General features: G+C 45.0%; 1 protein-coding gene across 1 annotated transcript in view; it reads right to left on the reverse strand.

The window, feature by feature from the left end:
- The window catches only part of robo2 (roundabout, axon guidance receptor, homolog 2 (Drosophila)), a 200830-nt gene that overhangs the window by 106530 nt on the left and 70703 nt on the right, over positions 1-23597 (reverse strand). The window contains exons 10-13 of the mRNA XM_048603017.1: positions 18308-18429; positions 16095-16326; positions 2551-2675; positions 1562-1733 (exon numbers count right to left, since the gene is read on the reverse strand). Coding sequence (XP_048458974.1) covers positions 1562-1733; positions 2551-2675; positions 16095-16326; positions 18308-18429 — 651 coding nt within the window. The remainder of the gene's footprint in view (positions 1-1561; positions 1734-2550; positions 2676-16094; positions 16327-18307; positions 18430-23597) is intronic.

A 23597-nucleotide genomic window follows, 5' to 3' on the forward strand; every position in this document is an offset into this window, starting at 1 on the left:
GAAGGGGGGTGAACTTAATGGCAGGATTTTCACGCTGATTAAGAATCTGATTTAAAATTATGTTGGATTATGGCTACAAATAAAAGCTTTCCACTGTATTTTATTGTATTTCACTGTAATCATTCACTTATTGAATTGACTTGCTTAGAGGGCTCTATAGGGTGGGGTAGTGCTGTGAGATGCCAAAATCCTTATGGTATTTATCTATAGGATAGAATAGAGGGGATAACCCAAACTCATGGGCATGAATACTGTTGTGGCCGATAATAAACATACATCCAAATCAGGGGAACACAAGAGTCTGGATTTGGAGGATAACTGCAATACCCTGGGGAGGTGATGGTCTAGTCTTTTCCTCATTCGATTATTAATCTGAAAACCCAGGGAAAGGTCTGGGGAACCAGGTTGGAATCCCAGCACGGGCAGAAGGTGGTACTTGAATTCAATATAGACCTGGAACCAGGAATGGAATGATGTTGATTGTTGTAAAAACACATCTGACTCACTAAGAGAGAGATAGTAGGAACTGCCGATGCTGGAGAATCTGAGATAACAAGGTGTGGAGCTGGAGGAACACAGCAGACCAAGCAGCATCAGAGGAGCAGGAAGGCTGATGTTTCAGGTCTGAATACTTCTTTCCTGCTCCTCTGATGCTGCCTGGCCTGCTGTGTTCATCCAGCTCTACACCTTGTTATCTCAGACTCACGAATGTTCTTTCAGGAAGGAAATTACTGACCTTATGTGGTCTGCCTCACATGTCACTCCAGCAATGTCACTGACTCCTAACTGTCCTCTTAGGCAATTAGGGAAGAGCAATAAATGCTGGAACAGCCAGTTACACCTACATCTTGTGAATGAGTTTTTTGAAAAGTTAAATATTAGCATACAGACCAGAGAGTTACAGGATGAGAGGAGATTTGAGGGAGAGAGGGACAAGGCTGCGGAGGGGTTGGAAAGCAATGGTTAGAATTTTAAAATCGACGTATGGCTGGCTGAGGAGTCAATGATGAACAAATCAGAATTAATACATTATTATAGTGTACAATGCAGACCCAAGCAGGAAACAGAGCTTCTGGGTGAACCCGAGATGACAAAGACTACATCAGGAGGCATGAGGCCTGTGCCATAGGCTCAGTGGAGGGTGGGAGGGAGAGGGGGAAAGAGAGAGAAGGAGGGAGAGAGGGAGGGAGGGAGAATGGGAGTGAAAGAGAGAGGGAGAGAGGGCAGGAGAGAGAGGGAGGGAGAGAGTGAGGGAGGAACAGAGAGAGAGGGAGGGAGGGGCAGAGAGAAGGAAGGAGAGATGGAGGGACGGAGAGACGAAAGGAGAGAGGGGGAGAGGGGAGGAGACAGGGAGGGAGAGAGGGAAGTGGAGAGAGGGAAGTAGAGAGACGGAGGGAGGGAGAGAGAGATGGAGAGAAGGAAGGAGAAAGGGAGAGGGGGAGAGGGGAGGAGAAAGGGAGGGAGAGAGGGAAGTAGAGAGAGGGAGGGAGGGAGAGGGGGAGGGAGAGAAGGAAGGAGAAAGGGAGAGGGGAGGAGAAAGGGAGGGAGAGCGAGAATTTACCGATGATGATGAGCTGTGGCTCACTCTTGACACCGACACCAGCACCGGTACTAGCAGCAACTTGGACACGATACTGGACACCAGGAAGCAGACCACCAATCACCACGGAACGTATAGCAGCGTCCACAGTCTTGTTGATGTGAAACCGGGTGGCATTGCCAAGGCACCATATCTAAAGGTAAGAGTGTGGCAACAGGAAGAGAAATCATTGCAGGAGATTGCCTGGTAAGACAGATCAGAATGGATCCCAGGGAGAGCTGGAGGACAGTGCACTGGCATTGGAGGAAGATGCTGAGGTCAACACTGTCATAGGCTGCAGGTGTGATCAGTAAGGGACAGTCTGCCAATGTAACAGGCACACAGAGTGTCATTTCCGACTCCGAGCAGCAGATTCAGCTCCGACAAACTAGAACCAGGGCTCCCTGCTCAAAGATCAGGGCCTCCTGTTCAAAGATCAGGGCCTCCTGCTCAAAGATCAGGGCTCACACAATTAACAGTGATAAAGAGAAATCCTTTTCTCTCACGGAGGTCGTGAGGTTGTGAAACTTTCCTCAAAATTGGTGTAGCCGAATCATTATGAATTTTTGAGTAGGGTAAAGGTAGATGGATTCTCGGTGGGCACAAGGTTGAGAGGTCCTCAGGAGTTGACAGAAATGTGAATTTATCAAATCGGTCTTGATGCTAGTGAATGACGGGGCTGGTTCAAGGGGTGAAGTGGCCTACTGCTGCTCTAAATGTGTCTGTTTGCCTGTAGACGGTTGTAATATTCTAACCGGTTCACTCATCGAACGATTACAGCTTAAGAGGCCCTTTGGCCCATCATGTAGTTGCACTGCCTGCTCCTTCCCTCTTAGCCCAGACATTTTCTTCCCCACTTCTGGTGCTTATCCAATTCCTTTCTAAATCTACCTTCACTACCATCCAACCCCGTCACACTCCACCATCTCTCCCGCTCTGTGTAGGGTCCCTTCCTCGGGATGGTTACTCACCTTGTATTCCTGGATGATGCCGTTCTGTTGTTCTGCAGGTGGAGGATCCCAGGAAACACTGATGCTAGTGCTGTTGTGGTTCCCAACCATCATCACGGTCACTGACTGAGGGGGGGCACTCGGAGCTACACAGGGACAAACACGGCAAACAGAAGGAAACCATGAATCTATTGAGTGGACGGTACAGTTTGATCGCAGAGTCACTGGACTACTTTAATCTCCCAACAGCCAATCCTCAAGTCAACCAATTCCCCTTTGATAAGTGATACATTCCACAGCTCTCTCGGCAACATTTCACACGTTAAATACTTTGACGGTCAGCTCACCCACCATTACAAGGACAAGTCATGCTTTCATTAACTTCGTAACTCGATTATTCCAACGCACTCCTGACTTGTACCCTCCAGGCTTCAGCTTAACCGCAACCCTGTTTGCTACATCTGAGCGTGCACGAATGACCATTCACCCATCACCCCAGTGCTTGTTCATTGACATTGCCTTCTGTCCCAGCAGAAACCCGATTTTAAAATTCCCCTCTTCAACATTGCGAGAGATCCCGACAAGTTTCCAAGGAGTGATTAACAAACAGAATTCAACACCAAGCCACGTACGAGAGAATATACTTGCCACCGAGGGAGTGCGGGGAGGGTGTTTCCCCTGGTTAGGGAGTCGAGAACCGGGGAACACTGTCTCAGTATGTGGGGTAGACCATGTAGGACTGGGTTGAGGGAAGATTTCTTCACTCAAAGGGTCATGAACCCGTGGAATTCTCAACAAAAGAAGGCTGGGGAGGCCAAGAAAGAGATAGATAGATTTGTTGATGGTTGGGAACCACATTTTTAGATTTGAAAGGCATCAAGGGGTATGGGGAGAAAACGGGAATATGGCATTGAGATAGAGGATCAGCTGTGATTATATTGAATGGCAGAGCAGGCTTATGGGCTGACTGGTCTACTCCTGCTCCTATTTTCTATGTTTTGTAAGGAGATAAGAGTACAGGTCACTAAAGGCTGGGTTGTGAAAGCTGAGTAGTACGAAGCAACATCTCCTTAAAGTGGCTGCTGGGTAGGCCCACCCATGCCAATCACTGACAAATTGGCTTCCGATTCTGGAAACCTTACCAAGCATGGACCACACACCCAAGAAAGTAATTTGAAGGGGATGATGGTATGAAGCAACGAAAAGGAGGACATAGTGGGACAGGATGGTTTTGGATGGAATTCTAGAGCTTGGAGCCCAGGCTCCCAATGGGGGACGCTTCAAAAGTCTGGAGCCTTTGGTTCACCAAGATCCTGTAAGGTTGCAGGAGGTTACAGAGTGGGGAGGCCCTGGAAAGATCTGAGCAGAGGGATGAGAATTTTAAAGTTGATGCACACTTGGTACATAACAGTAAAGGTCAAGTCACTGCAGTCTTTCCAGACCATAGGCTGTCACTGAGTGCTACGGCAACATTACCGATATGGCTTTAAGTTAGCCAGATCACTGGTGAGTGACACCAACAACATGGGTTCAGTTCCTGCACTGGCTGAGGTTACCATGAAGGACTGTCCTTCTCAGCCTCTCTCCTCGCCTGAGGCACGGTGACCCTCTGGTTAAACCACCACTCTAATGAGACAGCAGCCCTATGGTCTACGATGACTTTACCTGCTGGAATGTAGGTCAGGACAGCACAAGGGGTGAAAGGCAAGGTGATAGTGGGGTAGAGGCCATGTCACTGGGCTAGTAATCTAGAGACCCAAGCTAATGCTCTGGGAAAATGCTTTTAAATCCTACCACAGCAACCAGATGAATTTAAGACTGATGAATGAATAAATCTGGAACATATAACTCATCTCAATGATGGTGACCATGAAGCATTCATCGATTGACATTACGACCATCTGGTTTGCTAACGTCCTTTAGGGAAGGAAATCTGCCATCCTTACCCAGTCTGGCCTACATGTGACCCACAGCAGTGTTTCTGAAATGCCCAGCAAGGCACTCAGTCCAAGGGCAGTTAGGGATGGGTAACAAAACAACACCCACATCCCACGACAGAATAAAAGAAAACTAAGACTTGAGACATCCAGCTAATATACGATTTCCTGCCAATGTCCAACTGAAGATGAAGAATGGGAAATAAATGTAAAAAAAACTGGAAATGCTGGAATGAAAACAGAAAGTCTGTATGCTGGAGAAACTCAGCAGGTCTGGCAGCATCAATAGAAAGAGAAACAAAGTTCACATTTTGAGTTGTGAGTCAGAAGAGGAGTTTGTGTCCAATTTAAGATGTTAATTCTGTTTCTTTCCTTGAAAAGACAGGAAGGTGTTGATAAATGGCCAAAGGCAGGACGAAGTAACAAATTTCATTAGAGAGGAAGCACCAGGGTGGGGACGAGGTGTGGGACTTTAGGGATGTGTGTGGGGAAAAGGTTGGAAGGATAAAATATAAACTACATGAAGATGTGTCTTTGCCCTCCCAGCTGGGAAATCTGTCTGGTGGGAGAGTCTTCCTATTTTCAGCCAGAAGAAAATGTCGCAACTATTCAGCCAAGTGTGGACTCACTCCGTTGGCAGAATCCATTTCCAATGCTATCCAAAGCTATTTTCACCATAGACCTCCCAATGCTTGCTGGCTGGGTTCAGGCACAAATAAATCCTGACACTTTCTCAGAGAGAAACACATGGCAGGTGGATACCATCACTCAGCCCCTGAGATAATTTGCTGATCAATCTGTCCCCGTGCACTATTCGCAGACTTGGAGCTATCTTCACAGGAACTCCTATGGAAGTCTGGGAGAGGGGCAGATGCTGGGTCAGGAAGCAGGTGAGGGTAGGTAGAGGGTTAAATTGTGGCAACAGTGCAAAATGTCCCAACGAACAATAGCATTTGGTGCAGGTTTGATTCCAAGCACTGTGCTATAAACCACTGTCAATGGGATTCTTTGAAAAGCGTCAATAATAGATCAGATTGTTTCCTGGCACACTGCATCTTGAGGGTGTTCAACAGGATCACCCATATTCTGTGACGGAGGGAGGGTTACAAATGAAATGACTCGATTCTACTGAGTTCTTTCCTGTTGTTTTTGGGACATTATGTTGTGCTTATTACAAGCTTGACGTTTTTGGGGCTATTTCAAACTGTTAGGTGACACAGTACATATCACAGAATGGGAACAGAATGTTGCAAATTGATGCTGATAGATTAAGTGAGAGGGTGAAACTGTGGCAGATGGAATTCAATGTGGGGGAAGGGTGAGATCATTAACAATGGATCTAAGAAAGACCCCTAAATATTTCCCAAGTGGTCAACAGTTAAGAACTGTGGTGGAGCAGGGTAATAAGCCTCATAGCACCAGGGACCTGGGTTCAATCCCACCCTCGGGCGACTGTCTGTGTGGAGTTTGCACATTCTCCCCGTGTCTGCGTGGGTTTCCTCCGGGTGCTCCGGTTTCCTCCCACAGTCCAAAGACGTGCAGGTTAGGGTGGATTGGCCATGCTAAATTGCCCGTAGTGTTCGGGGATGTGTAGCTTAGGTGGGTTGTGGGGGGATGGGTCTGGGTGGGATGCTCCAGGGGTCGGTGTGGATTTGTTGTGCCGAAGGGCCTATTTCCACACCGTAGGGATTCTATGCAATCTATATAATTCTATGTAACCTATGTAATTTGACTGTCCACATGGAGACTGGAGATGGCCTAGTGGTGTTATTGCTAGATTATTAATCTGGAGACTCCAGGTATTGTTCTGTGTACCCAGGTTCAAATCCTACCCTAGCAGGTATTTCTAAATCAACATAAATTAGGAGTTGAATGACAGTGATTGTTGGAAAGGCCCATCTGGTTCCCTAATGTGCTCAGCCAGGTTGGCCTACATGTGACTTCTGACCCACAACAATGAGGATGACTCCTAACTGCCCTCTGGGTAATAAATACTGGCCCAGCCTGTGATGGCCACATCCCATAAATGACTTCTTAAAGGACAGAAATCCACTAAACTTCAGTCAGCAAGCACAAAAATAATTGAAAAGTTTAAGAGGATATTTGGCTTTATCTGAAGGGGACAGGAAAGCAGTGAGATGCAGTTCTTTGCTTGAGTTTTGGGGAGATCATAGCTGGAAGACTGTCTTCAGTTTTGGGTGCTGTAGCTGAGGGTCGGGATACAGGGAGACGATCTCAAGCCCAGTAACCTCTGGATTGAGACCATGCCAGTTCTCCAATCTTGTGCCTATTTCGGTGAGGCAGATTGAGCCAGTTCAGGTCAGGTTTGTGGAGTGTGGACGATACATTTCTCAAACAGGGATCACGAAGGGTGGTTCTGAAAGGAACAGACTGCAGTGGTTCACAGAGGCAGCTCATCACCACTACCTTCTCCAGGGCAACTAGGGACAGGCAATAAATGAAGCCCACGTCCCCTTAAATAAATAATTTTTGAGAAGACAATGCTGCAAGATAAGGCAGGAAATCCTATGGAGTTGCTTCTGGTCTGTCAGTGTTGCTTTGTCGTGAGGATGACAGAAACTCTCTTGTGAGATGCTAGGGGCCTTCTCAGCCTGACAATTGGAGCAAAGGTTTCAGTGAGGAGGGCAAGTCAGGTAAAGGCAGTTTAAATAAATGTCTGGTTCTCAGACAGCTGGATTTGAGATATTGTACCCCTGGGGAGGGGGCCACTGCAGACTTCCCAGAATGATTCCGAGACCTAAACAGTCAAATCATGAGGATAGTTCACAAAAACGAATCTGTCATTTCCTTGAGTGCCTCAGATTAAGGAATGATCGAAATAAGGTCTTTAAGGTGGATTGGAGAAAAACGATTTGCCCTGGGAGAGTGAGGAACAAAGGGGCATGATGTCAGCAAGCACCTCCTCTCACAAAAGGGAGTGAAAATCAGGAATTCTGGCCCCCAAGATGTTGCCATGTCCGGAGGTATATTGAACATTTCCAAACTGTGATTAATACATCTTTGTGTGTATAAGGGTATTAAGTGTTTCAGAACCAAGACGGATAGACGGAGTTCAAAAACAGAACAGCCGTGATCGAATTAATCAATCAATAAACTTCAACCTTGGAAGCTCCAATTGTCTCCCAGTCCCCTTAGCCTTCTGTAGTTGACAGCATAGAAAGAGGCCATTCAATCCAATTCGTCCAGGCAGGTTTTTGTGCTCTTCTGTTCCATTCTCACTTGTCTTTATCCAATTTCCCCTTCAGTGCAACAAAACTCTTTAGCTCAATCACTCCCTGCAGTAGTGAGTTCCATATTCCTGTCACCCTCTTTTCAACTGAATTTCCCATTGGATTTGTTTGTGACTGGCGATACCTACAGCCAGTAGCACAGGTCTTATTCACATCCTCTCTGTCTATCCTGTCAAATCCCTTATAATTTTAAAGAACCCTTGTTTTCTGTTTGAGGGATCACAAAATTACTACAGCATGGAAAGTGGCCATTCAGTCTATCATGTTTATACTGGCTGTCCAAATGAGCAACCCACTTCATTTAGGTTTTATTCATTCATGGGATGAGGGCATCACTGGCTAAGCCAGTATTTACTGTCCATCCTTAATTGCCCAGAGGGCAGTTAAGAGTCAACCACGTTGCTGTGTCTTTGGAGTAACATGTAGGTCAGACTAGATAAGAATGGCAGTTTCCTTCCCGAAAGGGCATGAGTGAAACAGGTGGGTTTCTCCCAACCATTGAAAATGGTTTTACAGTCACCATCAGCCTCTTAATTCCAGATTATTATTGAATTCAAATTCCACCATTTGCCATGGCAGGATTCGGACCCAGATCCCAAGGACATTTCCTGGGTCTCTGTATTAATAGTCCAGCGAAAATACTATTAGGCCATCACCTCCTCAGGCTATTCTCTGGCCTTCTCTTCACAACCTCACACATTGTTCCTTTTCAAATAATAGTCCAACACCCTTTTGAACAAATCGCTTGAATAATTTGAAGATTGAAAATGTATGTTAAGGGAGCAATGGGGCAGTAAATTTCTTTCTTAATTAATTTTCAGTTGGCCCTCCAAAGGCTTCTGTGGTCACTTCAGAGGACAGTTAGAAGCCGCTCATGTTGGTGTTAGTCTGCTGTGGAGGTGTGAGTGAAGAGGGAGGGATCTGGTGAAGATTATCAGATCAGCCTGTGATCTCATTGAATGATTAAGTGAATTTGATGGGCTGAATGGCCCACCTTTTCTCCTCTGTCCTATGGTCTTATCTCCATTCACCTTTGCACTCCTGATTTTGCTTCTAAATGACCTCAATCTATTTTTAAATTCTTTTTAAATTCCCCCTCTTGTTGATTTCGACGTAGCTGAACCTGGGACCTTCCCAGTCAAAAACACTCCATTTTGCTAAAGTTACACAGGACTTTGGTAAGACCAAACCTGTTGTGGTTGTATCATAGTAATGTCATTGGACTATTAACCTGCAGGTCTAGTCTAACAGATTGAACGGACAAATCGGCCATATCTTGCAGGCTAAAGCTCGAGGAACCATGGCTTCAAACCCCATCCTGGTGACTAGTGGAACTTAAATTCAATAACAAATCTGGAAAGCTGGTGTCTGTAATGGTGATGATCAAATTACCATTGGCTGTTGTGTTCAATCATGCCCTTTAAGGAAATCTGCCATCCTTACCTGGTCTGGTCTACACGTGACTCCAGGCCCACAGCAATGTAGGTTGACTTTTGAGTCTCCTCTGAAACGGCTGAGTGGTTATAGATGGGAAACACGTGCTGGACTTACCAATTGATGCCCAGATCCCATCAATGACTAAAAGAAGGAATATGGAGCTCTGGGCTCTATACTGTTAATAGGATATAGAGGCAGTGAAGATGCTGCAAAATAACAGCAATAATAACATTGCCTTGGCTATATTCATTCACAGATGATGGCACTGTTGCCTGGGCCAGCATTTATTTACCCATCCCTAATTATCCAGAGGACAGTCAAGAGTCAACTACATTGCTGTGGGTCTGGAGTCACATGTAGGCCAGACCAGGTAAGGATGGCAGTTTCCTTCCCTAAAGGACATTAGAGAACCTGATAGGTTTTGCTGACAATAGGCAATGGATTTATTGTCATCATTAGATTCTTAATTCCTGATTTTTATTGGATTTGAATTTCAATTTCTGCCACAACAGGATTTGAACCCAGGTCCGCAGAACATTACCTTAGTCTATGGATCAACAGTCGAGCAACAATAGCACTCAACCATTGCCTCCCCCATGTGATATTAAAGGATATTTAAGAGTCGGTCACATCATTGTGGGTCGGGAGACATATATGGACCAGTCTGAAAATGACAAATTTCCAGTCCTAAAGGACATTACAAAACCAGATGGGTTTGTATAACAACCAACCATAGCTTTCATGGTCACCATGACTGCCAATTCCAGATTGAATAATTGTATTTAAATAGCATCAACTGACAAGGTGGGGTATGAACCCCTGGACCCTGAGCTTTAGCCTGAGCCTGTAAATCACTGGCAATACCACAAAGCCACCACCTGCGTGGAAAGGAGGCTGACAGAACAGACACAGAGAAATTTGGAGCGTTGGAGGCTGAGGGGTGACCTTATAGAAGTTTATACAATCATGAGGGGCATGGATAGGCTGAATAGCCAAGGTATTTTGCCCCAGGGTAGGAGCGTCTAAAACTAGAGGGCATAGGTTTAAGGTGAGAGGGGAAAGATTTAAAAGGGACCTAAAGGGGAAACTTTTTCACGCAGAGGGTCGTGTGTGTATGGAACGATCTGGTAGAGGAGGTATTGGAGGCTGGTACATTACAACATTTAAAAGGCATCTGGATAAGGTACATGAATGGGAAGGGTTTAGATGGATATGGGCCAAATGCTGGAAAATGAGACTAGATTAATTTAGTATATCTGGTTGGCACGGATGAGTTGGACCAATGGTTCTGTTTCCGTGCTGTACATCTGTATGGCTCCAAAACATTCGCACCCATATGAAGCCTAGAGCCAGAACCATAAAGATAAGACAGTCACTCATAAAACCAACAAGGAACTCGAGATAAACTGAAGGAGTGGAGAGAATAATGACCTCACTGCCTCAGGGAGAAGTTGAGGCAAACAGTTTCAATCTATTTAAGGTGAAGCGAGATACACACCTGAGGGAGAAAGGATATATTAGTGGGGTGTGATGAAGTCAGGTGGTAAGAGGTTTGTGTGTAGCATAAATGCTGGCCTGGAGCAGATGGGCCGATAGGCCTCCTGCTAATTGGCCAAATCCATGTAACACATTCTACAGCGAGAGTGGTGTTGCGGCATGCTCTCAAATGGAGGCACATTGCAAAAGATTCACTCAGTTTCTGATGTGAAAACTGTTTTCTCATTTCCCCCATTGCTACCGCAAAGAATAAAACATCATGGCTGAACCCTGACAGGTCAATTATTGCAGCTCTCAGCTCCTTCCCACGGACATGGTGTGAAAACAAAAGTTGTTGTCGATCTCATGAGTGCAGCCACATAGAAATTCCATTTGTTATTTTCCAGAATAGGCCAAAGGGCTGGAGATAAACTTATTGCTGAGAAGTGATAAATTGTTTGCAGTGGAAGAGCAGGTAATGGGACTGAGAGGGTAGACGTGTACATATGGAAAACTCCAGAACAACAGGGAATGGAGAGATGATGGCCATGAGTGGTGTGGTCAGAGGTGGGGGTACAGGAGCGGGGGGAGGACCGGTACCTGTGGTGCTACTCAGAGCGGGAACAGAGAAATGGAAAGAAGAAAGAACAAGAGAGAAAGAGAAAGAAGGAAAAGCTGTTAGAGCTGGAAGGGAAAATAGACGGAGAGAGCTAACAGGGATAACACAAAGAGAATAAGCGAGAGAGAGAGAGGAGGAATGCACTGATGGAGAGAGAGGTAAGAAAAAGGGAGGGCAGGACAGATACAGAGACATACAGAGGGACGGAGAAAGAAGCAGAGAGGGAAGAAGGGATACAAAAAGAAATATAGTAGAAAAGGTGTGAGGGAGAAAGGAAGAGAATCGTCTGAAAAGAAATGAGAGATGAAATTAGGTGGAGGACGTGACAGAGAAAGAGAAGTAGAAACAGAGAGAGGCAATAATTGAGTACAAATTGCATAACTCACTTTCATGTTGGGGTTGAGGCCAGGTCAGTTATTGACTGAGCCATTTTTTCCAAGACAGTGAGCAATAAATGGTGTTGTGTCGAGGTGAGCCCAGGCAGTTAGACAAATGTGCATCACACTCGTCCAAATTAAAAGACTGTTGATGAAAACGCAAACTGAGATGGAACACAAACAATATTCACAGCATTGGATCGGCAATTTCTACTCAGCTGTGTCACCAAAGGCTGGAAGGGAAAGGTCACTCACACTATACCCTCACCTGCTGATGGTACCATTTTACCTCTCACCTGCTGGTACACACTATACCCCTCTCCAGGTCACTGATATCAGAGTAATTGTGTCCCTATAGAAATAACACCTTCCAGTGGGGAATGAGGGTGCTGGAGAAAATGATCTTGCACACCTTGATCCCATCTTGTACTCATGTTCTCTTTGCAAAAAAGAGATTAGGGTCAGCATCTCCAGCCTTTCGACAGAACTGATGTCAACTTCTGGTGAGGTACATATACCATGCGTTTCTCTCCCTCGATCCATGCTTTCCCACTTCCATCTGATATTTCTGTCCCTGATTAATTCACCATCAACCATCTGTTTCTTTCCCAAACCTGAAACCCCTTCAGTGTAGCAGACAGAATGTTGGCGCTGTCAGTCCCAGATGCCCCAGTGCCCTCTCAACTCCACCAGGGGGTCAAGCGGAAGGGTGCAGGGGCAAATGGAGCAGGCATTTTGCCTGCTGCAAGTGAGCTACGTTTCCATCATGAGTATTGTAGGCCACTCAGCGATAATTAGACAAGTTTACCTGGGGGATAGCTCAATCATTACAACAGTTATCCCCACACCATTAGCAATCATTTAAGACGATATTTTGTGAGCTAGTGAGTGGTGTGGGCCACTGGGTATGGTTTGTGCAAAGCCCCTATGTGTTCTGACACATTCAGAGAATGTACAAATACATCCCAGGAATGATTGATGGTGTATTTCAGCACAGTGGGACCTGCACTCTTGCATACTAAGTCACCAGAAAGTTTTTGCTTCTTTTTAGATGTCAGTCTTGTTCTTGTCAAGCTGACGGATATTAATGCTGGGTAATGCATCCCATTCCATTCCCGCCAGTCTCTGTCAGAAGTAAAACTTCCCAGGTCTGGAAACAGCACAGATTCCGCACAAAATTAACCATTCTCTGCCCTGCCCCCATCAAACGTTCCCGGGACATGTAAAACACAGGGTTACATACAGAATAAAACTTCTTTACCTTGTCCCCATCAAACAGTCCCAGGACAGATGCAACAAGGGGTTAGATACAGAGTAAAGCTTCCTCTACCTTGTCCCAGTCAAATACTCCCAGGACAGGGACATTCTATTGGAGACATACAGGACATGGGTTCAGCCACAGCTGGAGTACTGTGTGCAGTTCTGGTCACCTCACCATAGGAAGGATGTGATGGCACTGGAGGGGGTGCAGGGGAGATTCACCAGGATGTTGCCTGGGATGGAGCAGTTTAACGATGAAGAGAGGCTGGATAAGCTCAGGTTGTTTCCTTCAGAGCATAGAAGTTTGAGTGAGGACCTGATAGAGTCATAGATTCCTCAAGTCATACAGCAAGAAAACAGATCCTTCAGTACAATTCGACCATGTTCCCAAACAAAACTAGTCCCACTTGCCTGCATTTGGCCCATACCCCTCCAAACATTTACTATTCATGTATTTATCAAAATGTCTTTTAAACGTTGTAACTGTACCTGCATCAACCACTTCCTCTAGAAGTTCATTCCACTCATGAACCACTCTCAGTGTAAAAAAGTTGCCCCTCATGTCCTTTTTAAAACGTTCTCCTCTCACCTTAAAAATATGCCCCCTAGTTTTGAACTCGTCTGCCCTTGGGAAAAGACCCTTGTCATTCATCTTATCTATGCCCCTCATGATTTTATAAACTTCTCTAAGGTCACCCATCAACATCCTGCACTCCAGTGAAAAAATGTCCCAGCCTATCCTGCCTATTTTTATAACTGCATCCCTCTATCCGAGCAACATTTTGGTAAATCTTTTCTGAATCATCTACAATTTAATAATATTCTCCCTACAGCAGGCTGACTAGAACTGCACACAATATCCCAGAAGAGGTCTCACTAACATCCTACAGAACCTCAACATAACGTCTCAACTCCTGTAAAAACCAAAAGAACTGCGGATGCTGTAAATCAGGAACAAAAACAAAGTTGCTGGAAAAGCTCAGCAGTTCTGGCACCATCTGTGAAGGAGAAAACAGAGTTAACGTTTCAGATCTGGTGACCCTCAGAACTGTGCTTAGTGGTCTGAGCAATGAAGGCAAGTGTGCTAAACACCTTCTTAACCACCCTGTCTACATGTGACAAACATTTCAAAGAATTATGCACCTGAACCCCCTTGGTCTCTCTGTTCGACCACACTACCCAGGGCCCTACCATTAACTGTAGAAGTCCTGCCCTTGTTTGTTTTACCAAATGCAATATCTCACATTTATCCAAATTAAACTCCACCTGCCACTCCTCAGCCCATTGACCTGGTTGATCAATATCCCTTTGTAATCTTAGATAACCTTCTTCACTGTCGACTATACCACCAAATTACTAACCATGCCTCTTACATTTTCTTCCAAATCATTTATATAAATGACAAACAAGAGAGGACCCAGTACCAATCCCTGTGGAACACCGTTGGTCACAGGCCTCCAGTCCGAAAAATAACCCTTCACCAAAACCCTCTGTCTCCTAGCATCAAGTCAATTTTATATATATATATATATGTGTCTAAGATTATGAGGGGCGTGAACGAGTGAATAGAAAGCAGCTGTTCTCCTCAGATGAACGGCCAATAACAAGGGGACATAATTTTCAGCCAAAACTGATATGTTCAGAGAAGATTTGAGGAAAAAACATTTCCCCCAGAGGGTGGTGGGGGTCTTCAATACACTGCCTGGGAGGGTAGTTGAGGTGGTAAATCTTGCAACTTTTAAAAAATACTTAGATGAGCACTTGAAATGTCATGACATTCAAGGCTACGGGCTGGAGCTGGAACATGGGACTTGTATAGATTTAGGGTAGCTTTATATCAGTACAGACTTGATGGGCTGAAGGGATCTCCTGCATTGTGTAACTCAATAATTCTATAGTTCTTACATTGAAATTTGTCTCTCTTTCCTCTCCGTCTCTCCCTCTTTCTTTCCCTCTCTTTATTTCTCTTTCTGTAACTGATTTGACTAATGTTGGGCTTTATTTTCAGAGGGATAGACTCGGAAAGTAGGGAAATTTTACACTGAAACACTCAAACTCTATTTGGACAACACCTAGAGTACTCTGTACAGTTCCGGTTGCCATGTTACAAAAAAGATGTAGAGCCACTGGAGAGGATATAGAGAAGGTTTTTTTAAGAATTACACCAGAAAAGACTGATAGGATGAATTTCTATTTTTGTTGAGGTTTGGGGTAAATAAAGGTCTTTAAAATGTTGAAAGGCTTAGACAGAGAGAACCCAGCCTCTTTTGGGGAACAGCACCAACATGGGATAGTCACCAAGAAATCCATTAGGAAATTCAGAAGAAATCTCTTTTTGTAAAAAGTGATGAGAATGTGCTAGTGGTTGAAATGAACAGTGTCAATGTATTTAAGGGAAGCTAGATAAGCATTTGAGCAAGAAGGAAATAAACTTGCGATGGTAGACATAGACGTTAAAATATGGGACAATGTTCAAATGGAACATAAACAGTATCGACTAGTTGGGCTAAATGGCCAGTTTCTTTTTTTTAATTAATTCATGGGATATGGGCATTGCTGGCTAGGCCAACATTTATTGCCCATTCCTTGTTGCCCAGAGGGCAGTTAAGAGTCAACCACATTGCTATGGGTCTGGAGTCACATATAGGACAGAACAGGTAAGGATGGCAGTTTCCTTCCCTAAATGACATTAGTGAACCAGATGGGGTTTTCCCCAACAATCTACAATGGATTCATGGTAATTATTTGACTCTTAATTCCAAATTTTTATTGAATTCAAATTCCACCATCTGCCATAGCAAGATTTGAACCTGGCTCCTGGGGCATTCCCTGGGTCTCTTGATTAACAGTCCAGCAATAATACCACTTGGCCATTGCCTCCTCCTCTCTGCTATATGGTCTCTATAATCCATAGCAACTCATACAATTTCCATCCTATTGTTTGTCTTCTTCTTTTTCAATGCTTAACTCTCAATGGTGAAAAAGACAAACATTATTCTTCTATTCATTGAGATCCCAGATTCCTTGTTGCCATGGCCCTGTTCCAGATATCCAGCAAGTTACAGAATGGGTAACACAAATCTGAGTTGAAGGGAACGGGAAATGCGTCTAACTAAAGGGGAATGGTGCAAGATGCCCAATTCTAGAAAGAAATAGCTGGCTGCAGTTTCTATAAGACATTGAAACACAGACACTTTGTGCAACCCACCTTCCTCAGTTGTGCGCGCGGTTTTGGATTCGCTGTCAATCCCTTGAAATTCATTGAAGTACGGCCGGACTTTCATCTCGTAGGTGATGCCTTTCTTCAGGTTGTTAAGAACTGCGCTTCGCTCAGTTGGCACTTTGACCTCCATTACTTGCCAGGACGAGGGGCTGGGGAGGCCAGAGACTTGCCGGAACATCACACGGTAACCCTGGATGAATTGTGACTGGCGCTCAACCTGTGTTGGATTAAGAAAGAAAGCGTTTAGCATCTATCATTCTGAGACCATCTGTCTGTCAACCAACCCCTTCCAAAGCATTCAGAGGGAGAATAAGGAGAAACATTGTGAACTAAATGGTATGGCCATAACTGGGGACTGGAGGCAAGTAAACACATCTCAACACATGGCAGCTCACGTTAATGAAGCTGTCAGAAAAACAAACACAGGATCCTTGGCTTTATCTACATCAAGATGTGGAGTACACCTAAAAATTTTTGGGCACAATGTGTTGAGAAGGATGGTAAAGGCTTGGACTGATTTTTGAAAGGGAGATTTTCTAGCATGAAGGAGGAAGGACAGGAGTGTAAATTATTGAGCACTTCTCACAGGGATGGACTGATGAATCTCCCTTTGAGCTGTAAGATTCTTTGCTTTCATTCATACAATTCAAGACAACAACTGATTCAATCCGACCAGCACCAAATTTCAGTCAAAGATGATGCGGCCTCATTATAACCTGACTCTCTGGAGTTTGAGAGGTCAGACATCACTCAGAACAGGAGCAAGGCATTGGTCTTCAGTGTCTGTGCCATTTCTTTGATCGATTTGCCCCAATCTCCATAGTATGTAGGAGTGGAAATAGGCCATTCAATCCATCAAGTCAGCTCTGCCATTTAATGAGACTGTGGCAGATCTGATAAACTTCAACTCTGTTTTCCTGTCCTTTCCCCATAAACCTGATTCCCTTCCTGATTAAAAATCTGTCTCTCTCAGGCTTGAATATACTTAATGATCTAGCCTTAACAACCCTCTGTGCTAAAGAACTCCACACATTCACTACCCTCTGAGAGAAGAAATTCCTCCTCATCTCTGTCTTAGATGTGCAACACCTTACTCTTAGATTATGCCCTCTGGTCCAAGACTCAACCAAAAGGATGTAAAAACTAGGAGCAGGAGTAGGCCATTCAGCCCCTCGAGCCTGCTTCACCACTTATTATGATCATGGCTGATCTCATCTTGGCTTCAATTCCACATTCTTGCCCGCTCTCTGTAAGCCTTCAACCTGTTACTAATTAAAGAACTCTCTATCTCCTCCTTAAATTTATTCAATGTCCCAGCATCCACCACACTCTGAGGGAGCGAATTCCACAGATAAATGACTCTTTGAGAGAAGTAATTCCTCCTCAACTATGCTTTAAATTTGACACCTCTTATCCTAAAGCTATGACCTCTCGTTCTCGATTGCCCCACGTGAGGAAACATCCTTTCTATGTCCACTTTGTCAATCCTCTTTAGCATCTTTGATACTTATTCTGAGACTGTACCCTCATGGTCTACATTCCCCAGTCAGGGGCAATCTGCCTCTCGGTAGATCCCCTGTAAAGCCCCTTCACAATCCTGTACCCTCCAATGAGATCGCCTGTTCATAGCCTTTGTCCATCCCACAGCACTGACAGCCAATGCGGTCTGCTCACTGCTGGAATAATATGGCAGCGAAAATGGGCGCAGCAGGATCCCACTCCCAGCATTGTGAACTAACAACATTAACAGTGTCGGTGAAGCGGTCAGGGGTTTGGCGCCGGATTGCAATTTCCCGTTTGAAATCCGTCATCTCCAAAAAGTGCAGCTCCATACTGCAAGTCAGAGTTTCGGCCTGGATTTTGAGTTCCAAGTCTCTGGAGCGGGATTTGCTTCCCCTGAAACTTTGGAGTGAGAGGCAGGATCTACTGTACTCTCAGAGGCATGTCTAACCATGATGTGGGGGACGCTGGTGATGGACTGGGATGGACAAAGTCAGAAGTCACAGGACACCAGGTAAAGTCCAAGTGACTTCACCTGATGAAGGGGCAGCGCTCCGAAAGCTCGTGATTTCAAATAAACCTGTTGGACTATAATCTGGTGTCCTGTCAATTCTGACTATGCCTGACTGTAGCAGTGGGTAGTGACAGTACGAGGTTCTTGTGACTGAGGAAAGGCCGTAAAATGGTGAGGTGCTTACCGTCCATGTGACTTGTATACTGGATGGAGTGAGCACAAGTGGGTTATGTAGGTGCACTATAACTTCACCCAGTTCCCGCTGCACTTGCCTGTGATCCACACCTTGAGCCGGTGGACTAATATCTGTGAAGGAATGGTAAAAGGCAAACAAGATTTGAGATCAAAACAGCAAAGGCTGGCTGCATGGAGAGAGAGGAACAGAGTGAACAGGTTGATAATCTTTGATCAGAACTGACGAATTGAGACATCTCACTGGTACACAGCGGCATCTCCCTTCAGCACCCTCACAGAGATCAGCTCACATTCTGCCTACACTCTCATTTATCATTAATACACTTCATCAAAAAAAACACATTCACTGGCTTCATTTCAGGGTCTAATCATCAGTCTCAAGCTAAGTGATTATATGGACCACGACATTCCATATTTTCTTCTATCATCGCAACTGATCATGACTTGGCAGATGTTCAGGGGATTCTAATGCCATGTTCTCCCTGTCCTGGGAGTGTTTAATCTGGACAGTGGAGAGGGATCCTTACTCTATATCTAACCCCGTGCTGCCCCTGTCCTGGGAGTGTTTAATCGGGACAGTAGAGAGGGAGCTTTACTCTGTATCTAACCCCGTGCTTTCCCTGCCCTGGGAGTGTTTGATGGGGTCAGTGTAAACGGAGCTTTACTCTGTATCTAACCCCGTGCTGTCCCTGCCTTGGGAGTGTTTGATGGGGACAGTGCAGAGAGAGCTTTACTCTGTATCTAACCCCGTACTGTCCCTGCCTTGGGAGTGTTTGATAGGGACAGTGTAGACGGAGCTTTACTCTGTATTTAACCCCAGGCTGTCCCTCTCCTGGGAGTGTTTGATTTAAGTGTTTTTTCTTATTTTCTGGTGAGACATTGACATTGTCAGCTGGGCCAACATTTATTGTCCATCCCTAGTTGCCCCTTGAGAAGGTGGGGGTGAGCTGCCTTCTTGAACCGCTGCAGGCCATGTGCTATAGGGGGTTGACCCACAGTGCCTTTAGAGAGCAAATTCCAGGATTTTGACCCAGCGACAGTGAGGGAACGGCGATATATTTCCAAGTCAGGATGGTGAGTGGCTCAGAGTGGAACTTGCAGGGGGTGGTGTCCCATGTAGCTGTTGCCCTTGTCCTTCTGGATGGAAGTGGTTGTGGGTTTGGAAGGTGCTGTCTGAGGATCTTTGGTGAATTTCTGCAGTGCATCTTGTAGATACTACACACCGCTGCTACTGAGCGTCTGTGGTGGAGGGAGTGGATGTTTGTGGATGTGGTACCAGTCAAGTGGGCTGCTTTGTCTTGAGCGTTGTTGGAGTTTTACTAGTCTAGACAAGTGGGGAGTATTCCATTACACACTTGACTTGTGCCTGGTAGACGCAGGGTTTGAGGAGTCAGGAGGAGAGTTACTCGCTGCAGTATTCCTAGCCTCTGTCCTGCTCTCGTAGCCACTGTATTTATATGGCTAGCCCAGTTCACTTTCTGGTCAATGGTAAACAAGGATGTTGACAGTGGCATTGCATCCCTCGGATATTCCATGAATTCTTTTTCTTGAGTTTCACTCACAACTTTATTTTCCCAGTCCAACTGTAAGCTGTTGACGGTAGAGGAAGCTTTATTCTGTATCTAACACTGGGCTCTCCCTGTCCTGGGAGTGTTTGATGGAGAATCCTGAAATTCAAATGCAAGAATAAAACTTCTGACTTTTTTCTTTCATTCAACCGGGTAACACTTGGAGCTCGTCAAAACAAACATCACAAAATACAGGCTCTGGGCCTTCTCAGCAGCTTATATTTCGCGGAGTTGAGCTGGGGAACCGATTCAGGAAATGAATGGCAAAGCAAGCTATGCCACATGAAGCGTTGCCAAGGATAATAAACAAAGTTTCTTTCAACGAACATTGAGGGTCCAACAATGACACAACCCTTCAATGTTCATGAAAGCTTTAGCTAATGTACTGTTGCTGTGGTCTGGGAACTTATGTTATGAATCTGTAACAACTTGTGTTTCAGTTTTTGTTTGACCTTGTGATCAAACTGAGTGAACGTCTTTTCACTTCAGTTACTGAGTTACTAACTTTCTTAACTTAGTCTCTTCTGAATGCAGCTCTTCTCTCTCTCTCTCTTGTGCCTCCTGCTTCCTCTCTCACCAATAGGTTTGGTTTGGAAACCTGTCATTTATTCCCCTTGTCTAAAAGGAGCAGCTGGTACTGGGTGACCTGCTTGGTATGTTGGGGAAAAGGGGGGAAATCCAGACTGTGGAATCTGCTAGTAACACCCAGCCTTCCTCCAACATTTATACAATGTAAAAACAACCGCATTTTTGCAATCGGTGACTGACCTTTTAATCTCCAACCTCTCTGACTCAACCATAGCCACTCTTGTCCTCTCTCAATTTCTTCTCTAACATCTCTGTTTAGTTTCATCACTCCAGCCTTGACCCTTCATCTTCCTGGGGGTCATAATCTCTGTGATTTCCTCCCTGAACCTTCCACCTCTTCCATCCTTGGAAGGTGTTCCCCTTTGAGCAACCTTTTGGTCAGCTGCCCTATTTTCTCTTTGAGGAGTTCAGTGCCAAAATTTACAATGTCACATCTGTCAAGTTGGTATGGGATGGTAAAGGCACCATGGAAAGGCATAAAATTGTACGTAAAATCACATTGCACTACATTGAATGTACAGCACTGAAACAGGCCATTCAACCCAACCAGTTCATACCAGCATTTATGCAGCTTCCTCCTTTCCTTTCTCATTTAACTCCATAAATGGAAGCCTACCCTTATTTCTCATAGAGTTATACAGCACAGAACAGGCCCTTTGGCCCATTGATTCTGCACCGACCTATCTACACTAATTCCACTTTCCAGCACTTGGTGATAGCCTTGAATGCTATGGCAGTATCTTATCTCTCTCTCTCTCTCTATCTCAACCTCCTCTTCAATATTGCTTTGCTAGTTGCACCAATCTCTCCCTGATGGAGCAACTTCCACAAAATTGCCACACTCTGGGTGCAGCCATTTCTCCTGATTCCTGATCGGATTTCTTGGTGACCATCTTACATTCACGGATGCTCGTTATTCTTTTCCCCATGAAAGTCATTAGCTGTCTGTCCACTCAAGGGTGACATCTGCTCAGCGTTGAGTGCTCCTGCCATGGGTCTTCATGGATCTGAACAGGCCGATTTGTAACCAGCACATCCCCCGAGATCCTGGAACCCAGAGGGCAGGATTCACTTCCCATTTCTTTCCTTCTCTGTTGATGCTTTGTCTCATCGTTCAGACATCATGGCTCAACCATGATGCAGCTCAATGGACAAGTTGTCAACATTTTGAACGATCGACAGCAAGCTCCTCCCAGTCATTTATGTCAATTGAGAATGCTGGGGAAAGTCAGCAGGTCTGGCAGCATCTGGGGAGAGAGAAACAGAGTTAATGTTTTGTGGCCAGTGTGACTCTTCTTCAGAACCCTCTCGTTTTGAAGAACAGTCATATCGGATTCGAAACGTTAACTGTGTTTCTCTCCACTGAGTTTCTCCACCGTTCTGTGTTTGTTTCAGATTTCCAGCATCCACAGTATCTTGGCTTTAGTGATTCCTGTCAGTGCTGTTGAAGGATAGTTTCAGAGCGTCTTTGCAATGTCTTCACTGTCTTCCCCATGAGAGGAAACATTCCATCTGTATCTATTCTTCACAACCTTCATCATTTTTATGACCTGTGCCAGTCTTCCTTAGTTCTCTGCTTTCTTGTCGCTCGAACTTTGCAATTCTGCTATCACTATAGAAAATAGAATGTAGAACAGTACAGCACAGTACAGGCCCTTTGGCCCACGATGTTGTCCTGATCCTACTAAGATCAAACGACCCTGCATACCCTACATTGTACTATCATACATTCTTCTGGATTTACTGAGCATCCTTTCAGGAGATTTGAAAATGCCCAATAACAAGGCAACCAGAATTGTCCACAACAATCTAATATTTGATGCTAGTCAGTTCTTTACATATCAACTTCAGAAATAAATCCTTAGGTTTCTATGGCTGTTCCTGAAAAGGTGCAAATCCTTTGTCCTAGTGACTCTTCTTCCTCCCGTTTCCCTCAAACAGCCTCAATGAAAACCTGATTATCACATTGCTGTTTGTGGAAACTTGCTGTACAGAAATTGGTTGCCGTATTTCCATCCATGGCTTTAGGGCCTACACTTGAAAGGATTTCATATGTTGTCGATCGTTTTGCGATGTCCTAAGGCACTACAGAAATGCGAGCCTCTCTCTCTGTGCTACCCTGCTGTATTGGCCTTGGGAATCATTGTCTCTCAGTCTACCTCAATCGTTTGAACCTGGGGAATCCTGCAGTTTTCCCTGACTGGAATCTTCTTAAATCCAGTCTTGGCATCATCTAACGCTCCTACTCCTTTGTGTCTTCATACTGGTCAGCCCTCCAGAAATGGGTATTGTCTTGTCATGTCTCACAGGTAGTCTGCAGTACACCTTTAAGAGACATGCTCGTGGTATCACCACCCTATCATACCATGTGGCCTGAGAGTATTAGGCTCTCAGTCTCCCTTTGGAGGCCACTTGAAGCATGGTGTGTGGATGGAAGTGTGCGACTGTTGTAATTGAATGGCTTAATGTTAGCCCAGACGCTGAGGGATCCATGACTATCGTATACAGTGAGAAAAGGAGCTGTAATAAACTCTGCTGTATCTTTCAGATACCCACATCAAATCATTAAGTTATGGCGGCTAAAATAACTGCTGCCCCATCAGCTACAAGTATACTGCAGGCAGCAAAAGGCCACACTGCAATGTCAGATTGGGGTATTTCTTCAATCGACAATAGGACAACGACTCAGAGTCACATAACACAGAAACATACCTTTCCTGGTCCACCAAGTCCATGCCAAACACAATCCCAAACTAAACCAGTCCCACCTGCCTGCCCCTGGCCCATATCCCTCCAAACCTTTCCTATTCATGTACTTATCCAAATGTTATTTAAATGTTTTAATTGTATCCACATCTATCACGTGTTCAGGAAGTTCATTTCATACAAGAACCACCTTCTGTGTAAAACATTTGGCCCCTCATGTTTTTTTTAAATCTCTCTCCTTTCACCTTAAACATGCAGCCCCTAGTCAGTGTGGAATCATACCTGGAGATAGTCAGAACTGCTGATGCTGGAGTCAGAGATAACACAGTGTGGAGCTGGATGAACACAGCAGGCCAGGCAGCATCAGAGGAGCAGGAAAGCTGATGTTTTGGGTCTGGACCCTTCTTCAGAAATGAG

Source organism: Rhincodon typus, chromosome 11 (assembly GCF_021869965.1).
Source record: "Rhincodon typus isolate 14 chromosome 11, sRhiTyp1.1, whole genome shotgun sequence".
Classification (NCBI taxonomy): domain Eukaryota; kingdom Metazoa; phylum Chordata; class Chondrichthyes; order Orectolobiformes; family Rhincodontidae; genus Rhincodon; species Rhincodon typus.